At 34.0% G+C, this 22,519-nt stretch overlaps 1 protein-coding gene across 1 annotated transcript; it reads right to left on the bottom strand.

The window, feature by feature from the left end:
• Positions 1–11,613: 11,613 nt before the first annotated feature.
• Positions 11,614–13,753, bottom strand: LOC21394313 (galactolipase DONGLE, chloroplastic). Its single transcript, XM_010106903.2, has 3 exons — positions 12,345–13,753; positions 11,725–11,888; positions 11,614–11,635 (listed from the first exon to the last, which is right to left on the bottom strand). The coding sequence occupies exons 1-2, from the start codon at positions 13,723–13,725 to the stop codon at positions 11,731–11,733; spliced, it is 1,539 nt and encodes a 512-aa protein (XP_010105205.2). The 5' UTR covers positions 13,726–13,753; the 3' UTR covers positions 11,614–11,635; positions 11,725–11,730.
• Positions 13,754–22,519: the final 8,766 nt, after the last annotated feature.

Genomic DNA, 22,519 nt, shown 5'->3' on the forward strand with positions numbered 1-22,519 from the left:
AGAAGAAAAATACATAAAATGATGAAATTTTTAGATGTATAGAATACATTAGAATGTATGACGTGGATGCATATATGGGTGTGCATTATTGTTTGCATTTATTATGGCCTACTGTTACTTGCTGAGAAAAAGCTCATTAAGATTGTTTATGTTGTAGGAAGCTCGGGTAAGGCACCGGCTCCCTAAACTTGTTGTTGGGCGAGCAGAAATGATGAAGCAGAGGAGTGTGGGCAAGTAGGTGATGGACGCACTACGGGTTTAAAAATGCTGTAATATCTGTGTAAAATAAATAGTATTTATGGATATAAGAGTAAATGTGTTATGTAAAGAATGTAAAGTTTATGAGACTATGAGATTATGCTTAGCAACCTTAAGTTACATGGTACACTGATGTACTCGAAAGGCTAACATGATAATGGCCTATGAATGATGATAGTATGCAAGAAAAAAATGGAATGTATGACCATATCTAGGAACTGATTTTGAAGTTTTATTTTGAACAGGCATATACTGTTTATTTTACTATTGAAGGGAAAAAAAAGTTAGCCTAAATTTTAGGAGTTTATAGTCCAAGAAGGATAGACGTAAGGAAATGAATTAAGTATGAACATAGTAAAGATGACCAGAAGTAAGGCTCATCACAATATTTTAAACTTGGTACCATCTAAGTCTTTACTTAAGATGCCCCTAGAGTTGTGGAATGGTTGAAAGCCAGTTTTGAAGCATATTCACATATGGGGGTGTCCAGCTCATGTGATGAAACAAAAGACTAGGAAGTTGGAACCAAGATCAGAAGTATGCCTATTTGTGGGATATGCACTGGGAAACATATAAGGATTATTCTATAGTCACAAGGATGAAAAGGTGTTTTTATCGACAAATGTCACATTTTTTAGGTATGACTATATGATAGATTTCAAGCCCATAAGCAAAGTAGTTCCGATGAGATCAGACCACAATCGGCAAGCGTTGTCAGGCCATAAAGAGATGAGACCACAGTTCCTAATCAGACTCTTATGGCACCTCATCGTAGTGAAAGGGTAAGCAGGTTATCTGACCGGTATACCAAGAAAGCACAGATCATCACTGCTGATAACGGTAAGGAGGATCCAATGATTTTGATAAGGAAAAATAGCAAGCAACTATGAAACTCGAGATAGAGTCTATGTACTTTAACTCTATCTAGCCACTTGTAGATTTACCCGAAGGGGTGAAACCCATTGGATGTAAGTGGATCTTCAAGAGAAAGAGAGGAGCGGATGGAAAGGTAGAGACTTATAAAGCAAGGCTAGTGGCTAAGGGTTATACTTAAAATAAGGGAGTTAACTATGAGGAAACTTTCTCACCGGTAGCCTTGCTTAAGTCCATCTGGATACTCTTGGTCATAGCAGGATATTTTGACTATGAGATGTATCAAATGAAAGAAAAGAATATGTTCTTGTTCTTTACTAGCCTGAATATCTGATATTCATTGGGATTGGTCAATCGCTGTCAGTTGAACTCCTGATCAAATCATTGGGTAGTGATGTAGTATATCCTTAAGTGTATGAGGAAAGCAAGAAACTATAAGATAGTGTAGTCAACAAAAGAGTTATCCTTTAACTGGATACATAAACTGTGACTATGAGTCATGAAAGGATTTCGAGAGTCGACATCTAAATCTGTGTTCACACTAGGTCAAGGAGTCATGAGATGAAAGGTTATTGACAAAGTGTGGTTGCTAATTCTATCATTAAGGGTTAATGTGTTGTAGCTTGTGAAGCAACAAAGGAAAGCAACCTGACTCCAGGAATTTTTTAACTGATCTACAAGTTGTTCTAGGGATAGATCAGTCATAAATACCTAGAATGTTTCAGGATTAGAGACATATTCTACCGGCTTTAGGACAAGTGGGAGATTGTTGGGAATGGTGTCCTAGAAGCATGAGATGTAATAAGATATTTATTAATTATTTAATAAAAGAGTTTATTCATCATTTTATGTGCATATATTTATGAATATTTTATGAATATCAATGAAAATTCCATGATTATTTATGTGACCTTAAACGTTGTATATAAGTGTTATATGCGAGATGATAATGTTTAAGGATAATAATAAAAAATAATGTTCATAATGAATTTAAATAAAGTTTGGAATGTTTAATTAAAACATTACTAATACATGACATTCCCATTTAGAATGGAACAGTGTTATCCACACTGTTGATATGATGAGATATTGAATGAGTATATTAAGCATAATGAGATTATGTGGAATAGGCACACAGACACAATATGAATTTCTGATCATTTCTGTTAATTATATAAATTCTAATTGAGTCTACCGATGGTCATATATGGAACAATCTTAATCTTGACACAACTTTGTCCTTACTGTTAAAATCTCAACGAGAGAAGGCACGGCTCCCTTAATAGTCGCGGCTAAACATTATAATTATACTAAGTCATACATGATCCTAACGTGCCTTTTTTCATTAAGATTATAACAATTAGATGTACGGAAGGACTGCTTTAAAATAATTTTATAGATTGAGGACTCCTTTTAGAACATTTTAAAAGTTAATAACCAAAATGAGATTTGGTTCATCTGAGACCCTGAATCTTATTCCTTGTATTTTGGAGACATGATGGAGTGGGTAGCTGGGAATGTTATTAATTGATTCCTTCTTAAAAAAAATAGATAAATAATTCCCTTACAGTGTTGATATGGTACTTGGATTAGTAAGAGCGCTCTAATTTATGAATGTGTTTTCTGAATCACTATCTATTAGAGAATCAATGGTACTCAAGGATAAAGATATAATTAGAGAGGTTAACGGATTTCACTTAGCCATAATTATGAATTATTTATGGAGGATTGATCTATATGCAATGACTATATCAAATGGACATTTCACAGTTCAGAAGTAATTTATCTCTATAATTGCGAGAGTGCAATTCCAAGTTTATAGTGGAGTAACAATTAGAATTAATGGAATTAATTAATTAATTAAATCATTTGATTAATTATTAATTTATTGGAGCTCAAAATTATAGGTCATTGAGTCCCCGCGTGGTCCTTATAATTCCATAAGGCACAAAGAGCAAAATGAGAATTTTAGAATTACGAAATTCTAAAATACAATACTCAAGGATAATTAATTGAGAATTAATTATAAATTAAATAATGTGATTATTTAAATTTAAATATGAATTTTTGATTCATTTATGTGAAGGTGTTCACATAGTGTAAACGCACAACACAGTGTGAATCTTTTTGGGATTCAAATTGCTTGCTCTTATAGTTATCCACTTAACTTCTTTGATCTGTTGTTGAATCTGAAATTCAAATTGATTTAAGTTTGACTTAAATTGGAATTTTAATTTCAGTCAATTGGACTGTTGGATAAATGCAGAATCTTGCCATATGCCCTGCAGATATTGGCGCCTATCACACGGATTTTATCCCTTAAGGTGGGCGGCCATACTAGGATAATGGAGTGGGAGATTTTGTTCCAAATTCAAATGGGAGATATTGATAAGCTTTATCTAGGAGTTTGACTACTACTCTATAAATAAGAGAATTGTAGAAAATTGTGAGACACAATTTTTCTCTCTCAACAAAACATAGTGGCCGGAATTATTTATAGAGCGGGAAGGAAAATTTTTCTCTAAAAATTTAACGTCATGCATGCGTTGGTGCTCGTAGAAAATTTTAGTGTTTTATTACTAATCCTATTTTGTCTTAGGTGTGCCCACACACACGTCTTTGTGGATTCTAGAAATTGACGAGGAAGACTTTACGATTTTAAACTAGTTTTGGAGCAAGGAACGTTCGAGGTCAAAGAACTCAAGATATCATCATAATCGGCTGCTAGGTATAATTCCTAATCGAGTTCTTAATTAATAAATTAATGTGATTAATTTATTCATGCATAAATTAATATAATCTATAGAGTATCTCAAAAGTTTTATGAAAATTTTTATTATACACGATCCGATATTCAAACGCTTCCGCATCCGAAATGGTTTTGGAAACCAACAACTGTACAGTGGTTACGTCTTGGTGAAGGCCCAGGATGATGGTCCACCCTTACCTGTGGTTCAAGGGCTGAACTAGTAGGGACACCGAGATAGAGCTCCTTTCTATCGGTGCCTTTGAGTCTCTGCGCCCTTTGGGGGTTCTTCATCGCGAGAGTACGAATTTGATTATTGTACGGACACTGACCATCTGACTCATTTATATATATATATATATATGTATACGACCTATGGATGATTTATTGGAAACATTAAAAGACTAACCATGCAGATTTAATACAGTAAATTAATCAAACTAAAGACGAGTAGTAGTTCTCCTACTGGGCATTTTTTGTTCACCCTCCCTTATCTTCACTTCTCAGGCGGTGTACAATGTAATATTTCTAATGAGGAGTAGACGCCTCGCGGCACACTATGTGTTAGGGATTCTTCCATTTACTTTGGTCCTCTTATTTGGTTATGTAAGATGCTAAGACTATTCAAACTCTGACTGTGTTATCTTTGATTGGGATTTGACCATTGATGGTCTTATGTATTTTAATTGGTGCTTCATTGTATTGTGAACTTTTAGTTCTATTATATTTTTTCGTCTTGTGGTTTTATTCTGAGATTTTCTTTAAAAGTCCCATGGGCACTTCTCTCATGTGATTGGAGATTTACATTTTATTTTTATTTCATTTGTCCCTTGTTATTTTATTTAAATTGCATAACCCCCACTTAAGGGTATTACATGTTTGGCGGCAAGCAATGACGAAGTGCGGAACTCATGCATCGGTGAAGGTTTGCTCCCTCCACTATGGTTCTGATCCTGTGCATCATTGTGTTTCCTGGTTCTACTGCTCACGGTGGCAGGATTCGCTTCGGCGCCTTCTATGTTGAATTTTTGTTTTCTTTAAGTGGTAGTTGTTTAGTTACAATAAAGGTGTTAGCTCCGCCTTGTAGGTATTGTGTGTTTTTGTTTTCTGTTTGTAATAATGGAGATGGTTTTTCCATCTTTTAATTTTATTTTTGTGTCCCATTGATTTGAGTAATGTCTTGGTGGTGTGTTAGGTGACCCTTGGTTTACAAGTGTCTTTGTCTTCATCTATCGAAGTCTTTCACCAATTATAGAGGTGTGTTTTTAAAGAGTCATATATGTGCTTGATCGTCGTGCTAATTCCCACTATGAGAGCTTCGTGCACGTTTTCTCCCCTCCCGCGTTTACATTGTAAGTGGTGGAACTGATTACTAATCAGGGTTAATTTCTGCTTGTATTAAGAAGTCATTTGTCGCAGTATAAGTTTTTCGAATACAAGTATCCTTCAAAAAAGAAAATGCTATTGCATGTCCCCTCACAATTGTTCTTTGTCATATAGAGCCAGAACAGGAGCACATGAATTAGGGTAGTTGCAGAAAGTAACTGGGAAAATCCTTGTTTTATCCCCATGAGTACTATTAGCATGGCTTCCCTTGACCTTCGACTTTCTCTTTTTCTTGTTGCCTTCTATTTCTTTTTTACACTAATTTTTTCTTCGCTTTCCTTTTTGTCCGTAATTCGGTATACTATTAAATATTACCTCCATCTTTTACTGGCAACAAAAAATAAAAAATGAACTATTATCTGATCAACAGCCAAATAATCAAATGATAATCGTGAGTCAATGACTCTATGAAAATCAGTGACCACAAATTTCATTCTTTTTTTTTTTTTTTTCAAGCTGATTCGATCAGCGTTTGTGGCTAGAAAGTGTTTGACTTTGTGTATATATATATATATATCAATATATATATATATATTGATAATTGTTTGACTTTATGTTTTGAGTGAGTTGTATATTGACTTTCACGTGTTGCATTCACGTGTAGTGTGGTCGGTTGTCAAATTTATATAATTTGTTGCTCTATCACGCTGTTTCTGTCCGCGTATCTGGGTCCACACACAAAACACAGTCCAGTTTGATACTTCTTAGCTTCGCTAGCTACAAGCTATATATGTATACCATCACAATAAAAAGCACTTCATTACAGTGACTGATCATTCCCCTAATTTATGTTAAAATAATTACAGTAACATCTTCTAAAACACAATCAATTATAATGACACTCTTTTTAATCTGAACTTAATTAAAGCGACATCCACATTATATCTATTGCATTTTCTCGATTGGGATTTATCATATCCAAAATACAAAAAAATACCCTTTAAACAAGCAAAAACAATATCTCGGGTCATTTAGCAATGAACAAGGGAGAAAGAAATAAATGGCACCTTTAAACTAAATAATTTAAATAAATAGCGGGTTTTAATAATATTTGAACAAACTAGCAGTAAATAGTAAATTTATTAGGTAAGTTATTTATTATTAATGAATAGATCACTGCTATTTACATCAAATATTTTAAAATCTTACTTTTTATTTACTTTAATTTTGTAAAAAATGCTATTATTACATTTTTTATTGATATAATATAAAAAAATTATATATGTATATTTTTGGGTAAATTATTAGGCGGTTTGATCGGTCTGGAAATTAGTCCAAACCACAAAAACATTAGATTAAAGAAAACCATAAAACCACCTAATAATTCAAAAATAGTGAGCGATTTGATTCGGTTTGATTTGAATTTGACGGTTTTTGAGGTTTGGTGGATTTTTTGAACACCCCTAGATTTGAAAGCTAACAACATCAGATCTAGAGTTTCGTTTGGAGTTTTTTCAAAATTTAGGGCATTTGATTTTTGAAGAACTGAATATAACGGTCTTTCTTAATAAAATCTAAATATCAATATTTCTCTATGTCATCAATGGCTTAGATTGGCTCTCGTTAAAATCCAACAGTCTAGATTATTTGAAAGTTTTCGTCATTTCACTTAAAAATTTAGCAGTTAATAAGAGAGACAGACAGTATAATTAAGTTTTGTCAGAGAGTACTACTGTAATTTTGGTATATAATTCCGGGGATGCTAGTGTTATTTTCCCAACTAAAATAACAATAGCATGATCATTAAAAAAAAAAAAATAGAAATGTGATAAAGTGAGAGAAAAATTCAGAAACATTGGCGCGTGTGGAGGATATATATAAATGTTGATAATGACATGGATATAACATGTGTACAATGTTCTTGAAAGTGACAGATGCATACATGAATGTATATTAGATGATTCTTTTTCTGAATAAAACATATTATATCCTTATTCCTATATGTTCGCTTTATACTCTTTCGATCACTCCAATCAAAAGATGTGTTGGATCCCACATAATCTCACAACTCTCGAAATTATAAGTCTTGTGTCTTTTCTTGTAATTGTAGTGGAGTTTTGGCCCGGCTCCACACAGTTTCATATCGTCTTTTTGTGTAGTAATAAGATAATAGTTATTGTTTATAAAATAAGTGGCAGTACTTCTTATCTGCTAATGTTATGAACCTGAAAAGCAGCTTGCGAGGGAGAGGTACCCAAAGTTTAGAAATTGACTGATTTATCTTACAATTATTACGCGTGAAACTATTGGATGCGTAACATATAATTGCTAGGTACATAGTTTCTTCACAGTGATATGTTAATGCTTCAAAACATATATATTTGGACGTTGGGAATTAAGTGGCAATCTTTTAACTCTTTTTTATCGTTTATATTTATGTTTTATTTTTTGCTAATATTTGCAATGAACCTAAGGTTTCACACTTTGCACTAATTACTAATGAGTGACCAAATTATGAGTTACTCTGTCAGTTGCACCTTTTCTCTTCATTAAAAAAAAAAAAAAAAAAAACTGAATTACGTACTCATATATATATATTGATTATAGCAAGTCAAGTTCTCAAAATAACGTCTAATGGAAGATGCACATATGCCACTAGGTAAAATGACGAAACTTTTGGCTGTGAATATCCAAGTAACCATTTTACTTGGTGGGACATATATCTTGGCAAATGAAACTTATAAATAAATAAATATATACATATATATATATATATTATTCTGTAAGTTTAGTATTTGACGCTCCAAAGTTTGGCTGAAGTCACCAATCAGAAAGACCCCATTGACTAAGCCTGATTTTCAATTCTATGTGCATGCGAAACACGGTTTTACATGTTAACGGCGCGAAAAACATATGCATATGTGATTCAATGTATGAAGATTTTTACCAATCCATGATTCTCATTTTGGTATATAGATGCATGCATATATGCATACGTGTCATAGCCAGCGTGGCAAATAAAATAATTAATACTCATAGTTCAATGAAATAAGTAGGTCTTAATTAGTTTACTTCGATGATTAAAAATAATATAGACGCTTGCCATCATCCTAAAAAGTTAACCCTCCATTCTTTCGATAACTTTGATTCACAACTCAATTTTTTTTACTACAATATTCGCTTGCCATCATGCTAAAAAATTAATCATCCATTCGATTTATTTCTATTCACAACTCAATTTTTTTACTACAATATTTTCCTGCATAAAAATTTGAATTCAACTCAAATTTTCTTTTCATACCTATGAAAAGAATACACTCTCAATAAATAACGAGAGTGGATAATTTATATCAGAGAAATTCAAAATACTCTTGCTCAATTAGCACATTCTAGCAATTAATTCGCGGTACCCATTTAATTATCCACTCCAATATTTTGGAAAGAAAATAAAACCTTGCCCCCAGTACCGAGTTAACCTAGTACAGATGTTGGTCTTTCGATGAACAGCCAAGCCTTACACCGTTATATGTTCATACTGCAATTTCTAAAGGTCTTGAATATATAGTACAAACGTATATTTGAACTGTTGCCTTCACCAAAGCTAATGCAGACAATATCAACAGGTAACAGCTAGCTATAGCACTCATCTTATACGACGTACTTTCAGCTACATCAACTTCAACTTCAATCCATATTGTTCTTCAATTTTTCCTCTTTTTTTTTTTTTTTCCCCTGTGCATGCAGGATCGAACTGGGAAAAGATTTAACAAGATTATTGACGGTTTCTTTTCATTCATTTTTCAGTTGTGTCTGAAACAAATTGTCTCTTTCTAAAGTAGACTCGACATATATCCTTAGTTTCAGTTTTCCAATCAAGTTTTTGTTGAAACATAACTCCAAGGAATTAATCACACGACTTCCTAATTCCTTTCCACATTGCATTATTAAGTAAATATATGAAATGCTCTTTTCTTTTGGAAATTGTTCTTTGAATTGATAAAGTTGTTGCGTATATATATATAATCGCACGATCAAGTAAGTATATGCATGCCTATGTAAATGTTTGAGGCAATCATATCTATATATATATATATATATATTTAGTAGAGGATCATCGGAAGCGTGTCTGATATAGCATGCAAATGATTATGTAACAAGAAAAAGATAGAATAACCTTCAACGTTCAAACGTCAAAGCTGATCGGTAGTACAATTATTATAGGACAGAGAAATCTTGTTCAAATATTCTTGCAAGACTTTTGCTCACACTATGAGCTTTCGTGATTGGAAAACAGAAAGAATATATTTGATTTTAAATGGTATTAGAAAGAAATTATAACTATATATCTAGAAGAAGGGAATACACGGTTCACGTACTTCATGCTTACCATGTTGATCATTCATGATCAAGTTTTACTTATGGAAATTTGCGTGTATGTACTAGCGTGTCTATCCCACATCCTCTAGTACATGCAATATTAACTTATTAGACATGGATAATTATCTCATATATTGTTGGAACATTTAAAAGAGTAGAGGAAAATTAAGAAAATCCCAACTTATTAGAAAACCCCAACTACGATGGAACCCACGAGATGGTTACGTCTATTATGAAACCCTCCTCTCAAACTATTATTAAAAAGAAGAAAAATGAAATTAACAAGCCCAAATTGAAAGATTCAGCCTAAAGGCAAACAATAGCTCAAAAGAATGTAAAGAACAACTCTAAAAAATAGTAGGGTAAATTGCACGAATGGTCCTCAAATTCTTTAAATAGTGACAGTTTGGTCCTCAAATTTTTTTTTGACGAAACGAACCCCAAACTATTGAAAAAGGTGCAATGTAGTCCTTTCCATAAAATTTCATCCAAAAAATAACGGCACAATGCACGTGAAATATCACGTGGCCCGTATTTTGGCTAGAAAGACGAATCGCCTGCCAAATCTGGTTCGAGGTCCCACTGGAGAGAGTGCAGACGATCGGCAGCAGATACTTCATTTCCAAAGTAAAAGCCGAATTTCTCCAGCGTTGATTGCGGCCCTCCGGTGACGTTCGAGAGAGAGCTAGGCTTGGTATTTTACCAAAATACCCTCTTCAACAAGATCATATACCTTGTACATGATTAATTCAGTTAAAAATGTAATGAAATTTGACGGAAATGACTACATTGCACCCTTTTAAATAGTTTGGGGTTCGTTTCATTAAAAAAAAAGTTTAGAGATCAAACTGTCATCTTTTAAAGAGTTTGGGACCATTCGTGCAATTTACCCAAAATAGCAAGAGAAACTAAAAACACTCTAGTTTTGTCAAGCAAAAACTTTCCCGATGATGCCAAGGCTTGACAGTTAGACCTTGCTAAAACCTTCCGAGTAAAACCCAAAAAGGAAAAAATAAAGAAGGAAATAGAGTACACAACTACGAGGACCTGCCATATTTCTGGCAACCAACTGATCACAGAATTCCAGAGACGTCCACCACTACGTTACAGACTAAAGAAAAACAACTTTGGAGGCCAACTTATCTGTGGCTCGATTATCCTCCCAAAAAACGTGAATAAAAATGAATTTCATCTTTTCTAGTTGTGAAAAAGTCGTCATTTTCAACTTGCTTTGTATTTCCAATTACGGCACCGACCTGTTGCGAGATCGGAGCATATGAACTACAAAAATGTAATCACATTCGGACCAATAATCCTTCCAACCATAATTAAGATTAGCATAATCAAATTGCTGTGATCACACTTATCAACTCAGCTTCAAATGCATTTGTCACACCTAAAGGGACCGAAAACCAATTTTTACAGAAAATATCACAGTCATCCTTAATTTACAACATTCAGTTCGTTCTCCTTTAAGTCTAAATTCCCAAATAGGTTTATACCTGTCCAAGAAGCTAGCTAGTTATCCCGCACAAGACGCCCTCTCAAATATATTAATTAAATAAAAGGAAAAAATATATAATAAAAAGAAACAACCATAGAACTAAAGAAAAACATGAAAAACTGGAGCATCATAAGCATCCTCAAGGGGAAAAAAAAAAAAAGAAAAAAAAAAAAAGCTAAAGCTTGAAGTTGATCGCAAAAGATTAAGTCCTCACTTAAACCTTTGCTAGCCCCTTCAAATTATGCCGCGTACAAAAACTCCTTATCAAAACCGAAAGAAAATAAAATTGAGAGAAAAGGTGTAAATAATAATATTAGTTAATCTTAAGTAGAGCTACGATGTACATATATGTATATTTGACATATTTGATAGTGAATTATTTATTGGTTAACTTTTAATTCCCATTGATATCTGACCTAATCTTGTGTTTTTGAACTTGGCAAGGACTCCGCCTGTAACTTTCGCAGTCAACGCTAAGCAGTCACTATAATATGGGATCATTGCACTTTTACAAGACCAAATGAATTTTTTATCCAACAAGTTGAGTATTGCTGTAGGAATGACGAGAAAAAACCAATGATTAATCAGCTTGTCAAATTAAGGAAAAAAAAACACGGACATATTATACATAAGCTCTTACTTTTGGTTAAGCCTGGAATATCTCAGCATATGTGTTTAGTTCTGCAATTACACAACAAACTAACTCCGTTATGATCCACGGATGATTGATCACTATTCCATGGAAGCTGTTTACAGCCAATATTGAGTACTCTCCAATTGAACTAAATTCAACATGACTGGCCCCTGGTAAAATACAATTATGCATATATATGTTAGTGTATGTCACAGCACAAAAACTATATATCAATGATCAACTTATATAAGCTTTTAATTCCAAGAATATGAACAGAAATAAAATAAACAAATAATAGATTCATTAATACCAATAGGGACAACAACAGATAGTAAAATAAATTTTCCTATCCGCCACAAAAAAATTGCAAACCACGTCCTCATGATATAATTTTCAGAGGACATGATCAAAATATTCTCTCATGTACAAAACATATATGTTTACATTTATGCACTAAATGACTAATTTCCTAACAAGAAGTTTCTCTTTTCCGTTGCAAAAATTCAGAAGGGCTGAGGATTACTTCATGTATATCATATAATTCTACTCCTAAAACTATTATCATAATTAATTACGAGAAAGATTTAGTTATGTTCTTTGTGATTGAACCAAGTTCACCATATTACCAGCGGCATTTATCCAAGGCAACATGTTGAAATTCTGAGCACCCAAGAACAAATCCTTGGCTCTGTTGAAAAACTCTCCTCCAATATTGTTCACAACATGATTTTCCCGTTCAATCTGCTCATGAACTCTTTGAGGACAGTACTTTAATAAGTTTATGTACGTGTCCAAATCATGAACACACGAAGGGTTTTGCACGTTGAAAAAATCGAGGACTAATTCGACGCCCACATGAGCATAACATGAACAGCTCCAAGGAAACTCGTACTTCCCTCCCAAAACCCTAAAATTCTCGTTGAACAAAACTCCGGGCATCTTCGTAATCGGATCGTTTACGTTTACGATCCTCAAAATTTTGACACCAAGTTCTTCACACCGTTCCTTAAACCCCAAATTCCCAACCCTCGGTCCTCCGAAAGAGAACACCGTGACTGGGATATCGTCTTTCCGGTCGTAGTTCCTCTTGTTTAAACCGAGCTCGGCGATGTCATAAGCGAGAAGATTAGCCAGGGAGCTTCCCATGCTGTGACCGGCCAAAGTTACGCTTAGCTCTTCACCTTTGTATTTGTTCAACAACCTCGAAATCTCCGAAAGAAGCTGTTCCCGGCAGCTCTCAGGCCCAAATTTGCTCGAGCTTTCATCAGAAGTGTACAAATTAAGAAATCCTGATTCGACCTTGACGTCGGGCCTTGGGTTGTGAGGATCGAGCCTTGCTGGAGTTAAGGAACTCATCAAGTTGGCAATCCATTCGGGATTGGTCACCGTCCCTCGGAAGGTAATTAGTATGTCCCTCCTTCCGAGCCTCTTAACCTCCTTGTCGGATGACACCGCCACATAACCAATCCACCGGGAGGTGCCGCTGGCCTGGACCGGAATTGTGATGTCAGGAGTGGCGTAGATGTACTTGGTTACATCATAGCCGGAATTCTCCATTCCCACATCTCTGAACATATTTTTCTTGCCGTACTTGCAGTTCAGGTATCGTTTCGAGTTCGGGTCGAGATCGAAGGTCTTGTAGCAGGCGGCAACGAACTCGCCGTAACGGATTATCTCCTGCCGGAGAAGAGGGTGCAACGGCTCCATTAAGTCCTCCCAGTTGTTGCAGCCATGAATTTCTCTCCAAAGGTTTGACAACTTAGGTCTGGACGACTCGACTGCCGCCGCAGCAGCCATGGATGTCGCGAGGAAAGTGGCAGAGACGGATGACTGCCTGACTGAGGACAATGAATGAGAAAAGGAAGAAGACATACAAATATTTGATTCATTTTTCATGGGCAAAGAGACCTGTCCAAAAGAATGGGACTTAGGACAGAAGTTGTCTGAGAAGATGATGTGATGATTGTTTGTTTTTGTGTTCAGGGTTTGAATTACTGAAGCAGCCATTTTAGGGTTCAAGAAATGTTAGAGAGAGAGAGAGAGAGAGAGAGAGAGAGAGGAAAGAGAGGGACGATTTTTGAGGTTAATTCCTATGGTGGAGAGCTGAGAGAGTGAGATTTATAGGAGTTTTTCACATGTGGAGCCACTACAGAATAAGAAAAGAGAGGAAAGGAAAAAGGTGATGGGGAATGAAAAAGCATGTTTGGCGAGTATTTGACTGAGAAAATTTATATTTCTTTTCTTATTTTCTTTTTCATGATTTAAAAAAAAAAAAGGACGAAGTGGTCGGTTGGGGATTTTTGGGTCTCTAGGATCTCTTATTTTCTGTTTTTGGCAGTGTTGAAAAGTGCGGGAAAAAACAGGAACATATATTTATATCTATAAAATAATAACAAAAACAGTAATTTGCTTCCCTTGAGTTGACATTCAAAATATGATTCGGAAACAGGAGTTGAATTGAGAATTTTCGGTTTTATTGCTTTTCTTTCTTTTCTTTTTGTCTTCCCGGGGGAAAGAATAAAAAATAAAAAACGCAGTCTTCATTTGTACCTTATATTTGTCGGAAAACACATGTCATGACAACTGACTGTCTGACCTTTGCTTACATTTTTCTTTGTTTTTCCCTCTTAAAACATATATATTTTATGTTAATAAGAGTACTACTCTTTGTTAAGGTAGGAAAAGATCGCTCTAATAATGTTGCGCTATCAAATTTAGGTCGGGTGGATCTGAATTCTACATGTTATCATGAAGTCAAATATGAAATTATCGTTTGTCCTTACCTGCAGCCATATACAATTATGGACTTTTAGATCTTCATAATAACATAACAAAAATTACATGTTTAGCTAATATTCATAACATCATAATTCTAACTCGTAAATACACAAAACCAATACATGTTATATTTATATGTTCATATATCTCGACGATCGTGATATAGGAAAACATAAAATATTTAACATAACAAAAATTACATGTTTAGCTAATATTCATAACATCATAATTCTAACTCGTAAATACACAAAACCAATACATGTTATATTTATATGTTCATATATCTCGACGATCGTGATATAGGAAAACATAAAATATTTAAAATATAACAAGTTGTCGTATGTCAAATTCAATCAGTTTACATAGATATGCTTCATCACGCCTATTTTTAATTAAAGAGTGATATTAAAAACGAATTAGCCCATCTCAATCACGTTGGAACCCATTAGACTCCAAAGCCTTGCCCGACTCAAATTTTTTAAAATAAAATAAGATGGATCGACAATTACAAAAAGGTTCAAAACAACTTCAAAAGACGCAAAGAAACACAATTAAAAGAAGAACAAAAACTAGAAGCTAGAGAAGAAATCATGATGAACACTGCCGAAGTAAAGAATGCCCGGCTGAGAAGATGATTGTAGGTTAAAACATAATCTACTCCTAGAAGTAGGCCCTCCTTAGAAACTCTTACCGGTAAAGACATGCAATTCATGTCCATATAATCATGTTTGGTGTATAAATTTTAATCTGATAGAATAGATTAATGTTAAAACGCGGAATAGACTAATGTTAAAACGCGCGTTCATGTGTGTTAGAATAACTTAGTGAGACTTTAAGTAATTGAAATGTTAACTTTAAATAATGTGGTTGTTAAGCTTGGCTTGGCCGTAAATTCACAATGTCCTAACGTATATATAGGTTTATATGTTAGACTAGAGCAATGTTATTATTGATGTGCCAATGATAAAATTTGACATTTGAGTGTGAAAGCACACTCTGAAAAAGTGATATTTGTTATGCCAAATTTATCATATACTACTAGTTAATATTTTTACTTTTTCAATAATCATTGCGAAATTTATATTTTCAACTTATTTTAAAATTAAGAGGACGTTTGGTTTATGTATTCAGAATCATTCTTGTTTTACATGTGTTTTTTGTAAGAGAAAAACACTAGAGAACTATGAATCATGATTCAGAATCAGAGACGAATATATGAAACAAACGTCCCCTAAAAGTTTATTTGTATAACTTGGAAATCTTAATAATTATAATAAGAAGTATATTTAACATTTAAAATAGTATTATGGAGTACAACATGTCGAAAATACTATTATTATGCTTTTTAATGTCAAATATACAATTGACATTAGCACTTGTATTGGCGATGGTTATGGTTAAGTTTTCAATGTTGACCAAGAAATTTTTTTTCTTTTTTTTTTTTGAAGGATAGAGATGGGTAACAGTATTTCCAGCGAGATTGTGAAACTTGAGTGCTTGTACTACTATGTACTAATTACTATAATATATATATATATATATATATATATATATGCACGCTAATACGAAATTAATTGGATTTAGTTTTCACTAATGTACGCAGGTTAATTATTTGGAAAATATATCAGCCTGCGCCTGTATAAATCAATCTAATTCGACATTCCCCAAAACAAAAACAAAATCATCTAATCGAAAGAAACAAGCGGAAAAGTTAGTACTATTGGTACTTGCAAGAAATAATTTACATAGATTTAGTGCCCATATTTGAGTTAGGTCATTGACAAGGAAATTAGAAATGGTGATATATGGAATTTATTAGTATTTATTTTATTATTTTATTGTTATTTTATTATTTTTTGCTCAAAAATGTCGTTCTTCTAAGTTACTCACTTGATATCTTATTTTGCTATAATTTTATAAGTTAATTTTGTATACTCCATTCATACCGTCTTCTTATGAACTTCCTCTCTTTCTCACTTATGATCGTGTCAGTAGCTGATTTAAGTACAATTCAGGGGACTACCCCTCCTACTCAAATTTTTTTTTTTTTAAAATATTACCTTTAAAAATTTTAAAATTTTACACTTAAGCTCCTACTGAAATAATTTATGCCCTCACTAAAATAAATATATTTTCTTATATGTTCTCACTAAGATAATTTGTTAAAAAAAATTTAATATACGCCCTCACTGAAGTAAAAGGCTGACTCCGTCACTGAATAGTGTATGTGTACACACATGCAAACATGCACAACAAGTACTCTTCGCAAAAATAAAAGGGAAAACTGCAAATTAACATGTATCATATTCCGGGATGACCAGGACTAGTGCCGAAAGTAATCAAATGAAGCCATTTTCTCTTCGCAGGGCGGCACCCACGAAATCCACAATTTATTTCCCTTACGTATAGCAAAATAATAGATGTGTTTTTGTTCATATATACGTACATCAATATTATGTGGCAGTGTACGTATCATAATTAATAGTCATGTGTCACGCTAATTTGATTTTGATCACCTACCCATTTTTAGACGGTGATGTCTAACATTTGATGTCACCATAAAATTTCCGTCCAATCTATCCCATAACGTACATGACATTGTACGTCTTCAAGAGGACATTTTTCGCAAGTTATACGTACATATATGCATGCACCTTAATTACCTTTTTCATGTTCGTCTTTTACTTTCATGGAATTCTACTGCTTTCACACACATAAAAAATTTACGCTTACACACACACGCATATAGATATATATATATATATATATATATATATAATGTCCAGCTAGATTTGCTTCAGTTTTTATCACCACAAAAGTGGTGTGTTCGTGCGAGACTTGATAGAAATTGTAAAGTTATAGTCCAGCAAGCTAGTAGATTAATTTGGACCGCCGACAATTTTCTATCAAGGACTCAATATTTTTGTTAATTTGCATGCATGCCCCCGAGAATAAAGCAAAGAAGAGAGGAGAAAAAAGACTACGCACGGGTGGGCATATTTTGACGCACACGATTTGTGTGATTTTGGATTTGTAGCATCCAAGCATTGCCGCGTGTGGGACTTTTCAACGCGGCGAGTGGACGGGGGGAACTATTAAAAAAAAAAAAAAGATCATATGTTATTTGCCATTCTACCCCTCAAATGATCATCATGAGTATTCATGACTGCGAAAAAATATCCTTTGTTTATAATGATAAGTTCTGCTGCCTTTTCCACCACCAACTTTTCAGAATAATATTATCTAGAGCCTAATTATCAAAAAAAAAAAAAAGAAATATATTAGCTAGAGCCTAGATATCATATATATATATATATATACACTATATACGTACGCATATATATGATATATATATATATATATAGCCACACGCTGTAGGTACGTATTGTTTACATATAGAAACAGCTTCACCTTTGTAGGGTGTTATTCCTTGACTGCCGTGTCATCATGGCCACATGGCCATTCTTCTTTTTCTTTTTCTAGAATTTTTTATCCTTAGTATTTGGCCTACTTTCCATCCACTTAACCGTGCTATTCCACGGATGCTTATTTATTTATTTTATGATAAAATTGAAGTAAATAATGTAATAATCCGTTAAAAAATAATGATAACTCTGTAAAATATATTTAAACAACAGAGTATAAAAATGATATTTAAAAGTACACATAAAAAATGATACACGATCAAAATTTAATTTCTAGATTATTGTAAGTTTATTATATATGCATGCATGTTTATTTACATATATATATATTTACATAAATTTTTTATGGGACTTCTTAATTATTACTCTGTGTTTTTTCTTCGTTTCTTCTGGGCCGCGATAAATAAAGACAGAAAGTAAATATTAGTCGGTAATACATTATAATTGAGGGTAATAATTTTTTTTCTTTATGGAATAGTCATTTTAATATATAAAAAAGTGCATTACTTGGTTGGCTTTTTCTTTTTTTGAAGAGCTAACAGAAGAAGTTAACTCAGGTTGTAATAAAAGAGATTAATAGTGATGACTGTAATAACATTATTACAGTAAATATTATTATACCATAATTGATATTGTACTAAGATTTTTAATAAAAAAGAGAGAAGCTGTAAATAGTAATTTATTTTTGTTCGACACTCCAGATTGTAAGAGGTTTTGAAATTGATGGCGTTGCTCTTAAAGATGACGTTGTTGGAGGTAATTAGTACAATAGACATTCATCATCGATGAAAGTTTTTAAAATAATTGTGTCGATGAATGCACTTCGACTGTGGAATTGGATAACAAATATTTTTAACATTCTTCTCATTTGTTTTATGATGGGAGGAACTATATAACGATCTCTGTAGCATTCTTTAAAAGGCAGTATAGAGCAAGCTTTATTAATGAGAGATTGCATTGTTTTACCAAACATGACTGCACTTGTTCTTCCTGTGTGATCTTCAATGTCGACGTTGATTTTGTACCTCTTTAGAAAAACAAAAATTATATTTATATTTTAATTGTAAAAATAATGCTGTTTTTTGTTTTTAATAAATGTTATTACCAGGTAAGTGGCATTGTAGATAGATAACTGTCTGTATCACACCACCAAGATGTGCCCAATTCTTCGGCTTGTCTATAACATTTTGTGCACGCATAGTAAAACCATCATTGGTGTGCAGCAATTTCGGTATTCGTTGCTCTCATTGTGTATTTTGTTTCCTATAGAGTAGAAAAACACAAATTTTTTTAAGCTTTATTTTAATAAATAAAAAATGAAAAATAATATATTTAAAAAATGTGTACCTGATTTTCAAATGGGTCTAAGCCTCGCAATTCCGCAATAGTTATACGATTCATGCATTTTTGTTCCTCCAATGATATTGTTTGTTTCATTGAGGGGGTAACATATTCTAAAGTTTAAATTGAATGACAGAACCTGTATAAAGAAAATATATAAATACTTATGAATATGTTAAAAGACGAAAAGTGGAAATATATAGATATGGATAACAATAAATTTATTACAGTTTCTCATACCTTTCTTTTATTGTTCTTGTTTCTGCTCTGGATTCAAATAATAAAAAGTACCAGATGTATTTGCTAAATAAATACCGCCTGTAACAAATGAAAATTTATAGTTAATTATGTAAAAAATTTTATTAATTAAGTATATTATGAACACTAATCTTGGTATTGTTTTGTTGCCATAGCTGTAAATGCCATCATGATCAGTTCCGCCAGTGTTTGCACTGTATTTTCATCAAAGAGTTCCACGACTTGTTCCTATAGTGTTATATTGAGTTTTTCTTCTCTGTATATGATAATGCTTAAGAAAATACTTGCTGTAAAAATATTTTGAAAATTCTATATTTATTTTTTTAATATTTATTTATATTGTAATTACCTTACATTTTGTATAACGAAGCTTCTTCTTTTTGCTACTCTTTCACCAATGGTTGATTCTTCGATACCATGAGAAGATATCAAGCGGCTAATGAGATTTGATAAGAAGAAAAATATAAATAACCTGAAAGAACATCATTGACATCAATTTTTTGTGGGAGTTCATCAAACTCAACGAAATTGAATTTCTCGCAGGGTATTTCTGTCACGCCCCCCAAGCGGGGTGGGTGACGTGGAGCTCGATTAGGGATTAATAGAGCAGATTCCCAACCGGACCCCACACTTAACTGCATTAAAATATAATTACATTACTGAATTCTGGAGCCTCTGACACACAGGGCTCCACCCCACAGGACATACAGTATCGTACATACATGCTCATGTAAATAATCATTACAATAGACATCAACCACAGTCTAGTTAATCCAAATATTACGTAAGTTTACAGAATTTCTCAAATTCCTTACATTTGTCCAAGAGGATGACCACAATCCTCACTTGATTCCAACAGCAGCACAACTCAGCTGCTCCGTAGCACATATCCAGCTACTGTTCACCGCTCCTAGAGTCTCCTGGGAGGGGGTTTAATACATTTGAAACATAAAACGTGAGCGAAAGGCCCAATAGGATATAATTTGAAATAAATGTTATGAATAAACGAATAATGAGAGAGCGAGGAAATAAATAAATGAATAAGTAAATAAAATAAGACATTCAGTCCCGACAGAACAGCCGGAACCTCACATCCTTTTTCTCAAAGGAAATATAACTGAAAATAACTGTATTACAGGCTTCAGCAAGTAATTAGTACAAATTACTTATCTAACCAAGTGCCTCGCCTACCCGGACTGAGTTTCGGGTTGTGCCCCCGAGGATGCACTCTCCGCATCCTATCTAGGCTTACAGCAATAGACTCTCTTACCAGTTCACAAGATCTCTTAGCTTAAGAAATCATTCATTAACATTTTGAAATCATTTTTTTGACCCCACGAACTACTCAAGCCGCGGGCCCCATGACTGCATAAGCCATGAGGTTCTATGACTGAGCAAGCCATGGTTTTCAAAGCATTTTTCTTTCACAAGCCAATCCCTTTTTTTTTAAAACATTTTCAAGGCCAAAATCCTTTTGAAAACAGGCTCACAAGGAAAAGGGATAGAAATCCTACCTCGCACTATCAAACCTAGAACTAGCGTTGCCTTTTCCGGCTTCCGCTTCCTCAAGTCCCTTCAGTCTGAATCCTCAGCGATCACTGATGCAAGACAACACTTTAGGATCAATTCTCATTCCTAAAGCAATTCAAATCTCATTTATATACCAAGATTTTCAATTAGTGTGCCCTAATCCATTTTCATGTTTCAAAATATCATTCCAAGGGTTTTCAATCTCAAATCAAGGATTAACAATGCTAATCCATTTATCTCAAGTCCCCAAATGAAGCTAATTTGGGTTCTCCCTGAAAACAGGGGTCAAAACAGCAATTTCAGGCCAATCAGGGTCAAACCCCGTGTCAACCAGTGACAGAGCAGTGTGACACTACCGGTCGATCGGTAGTGTGCACACCGGTCGACCGGTCAGCCTGCAATCCAGTCGACCGCATTGGTCAACCGGTTTCCATGTGATCCGGTTGACCGCACAGGTCGACCGGTGGAATTAGCTGCGCGAGAGAAGCTCACGGAAATCAGTCCAAAACCTGCAAATCCAGTCCCAAATCGAGATATTTCAAAGGAAAGCCACTAGATCTGGGTTCTAGGTCTTAAAACAAGTCCAAAGAACCTAAGATTTCCAATTTCTACCACAGTTTTACTCAAAAACCATCAAAATCTGGTTTGAACCAAAAATAAGTTTTGAAATTCAAAAACTTGAGATTTAAGAGAGGTTCTTTCAGTAATCTTACCTCGAATCCTTCTCTGGACGTTGAAAACTTCTTTAAATCTTTGCTTGGTTCAATATCCGTTTGATTTGGGACAAAAATTAGAAAGAGAGAGAGAGAGAGTGAGAGAGCACGAGAGAGTGAGAGAGAGGGAGTGAAAGAGAGAGAGAAAGTGCACGGGAAGGAAGGAAGGAAAAGAAAAAGAAAGAAAAGAAAAGAAAAGAAAAAGGAAAGAAAATGGACAAGTTTCAATATTTTTAAAGAGTAGTCCAGAAATGCGCCCATACACACTTCTGGGTTAAAATAAATTACTTAGAATAATTTAAATACCTTGGAACTATTTAAACTCACACGTGTCAGAAACATTTATTAATTAAACTCAATTAAGAATCCAGATTAGGCACACGAATAATCTCAATTACCTTAATTAATCTCAATTAATTCTTCAGGGTGTTGCAGCTCTACCCCCCTTAGGCAATTTAGTCCCCGAAATTAAAGCCTACCTCAAAGTGTGAACAGATGCGGATATTGGTCCTGCATCATCGTTTCAAGCTCCCTTGTCGCTTCCTCAACTCCATGGTGCTGTCACAACACTTTCACCAACGGGATCTCACGATGACACCGACTCTTTATTTTCTGATCAAGAATCTGAACCGGTGCCTCCTCGTACGACACGTCATACTGTATCGGAACGTCAAACCACTGCACTACAGCTTCCGGCTCAGGTTGACATTTCTGAAGCATGGAGACATGAAACACGTTATGCACGTGAGATAATTC

Source organism: Morus notabilis, unplaced genomic scaffold (genome assembly GCF_000414095.1).
Source record: "Morus notabilis unplaced genomic scaffold, ASM41409v2 Scaffold886, whole genome shotgun sequence".
NCBI lineage: Eukaryota > Viridiplantae > Streptophyta > Magnoliopsida > Rosales > Moraceae > Morus > Morus notabilis.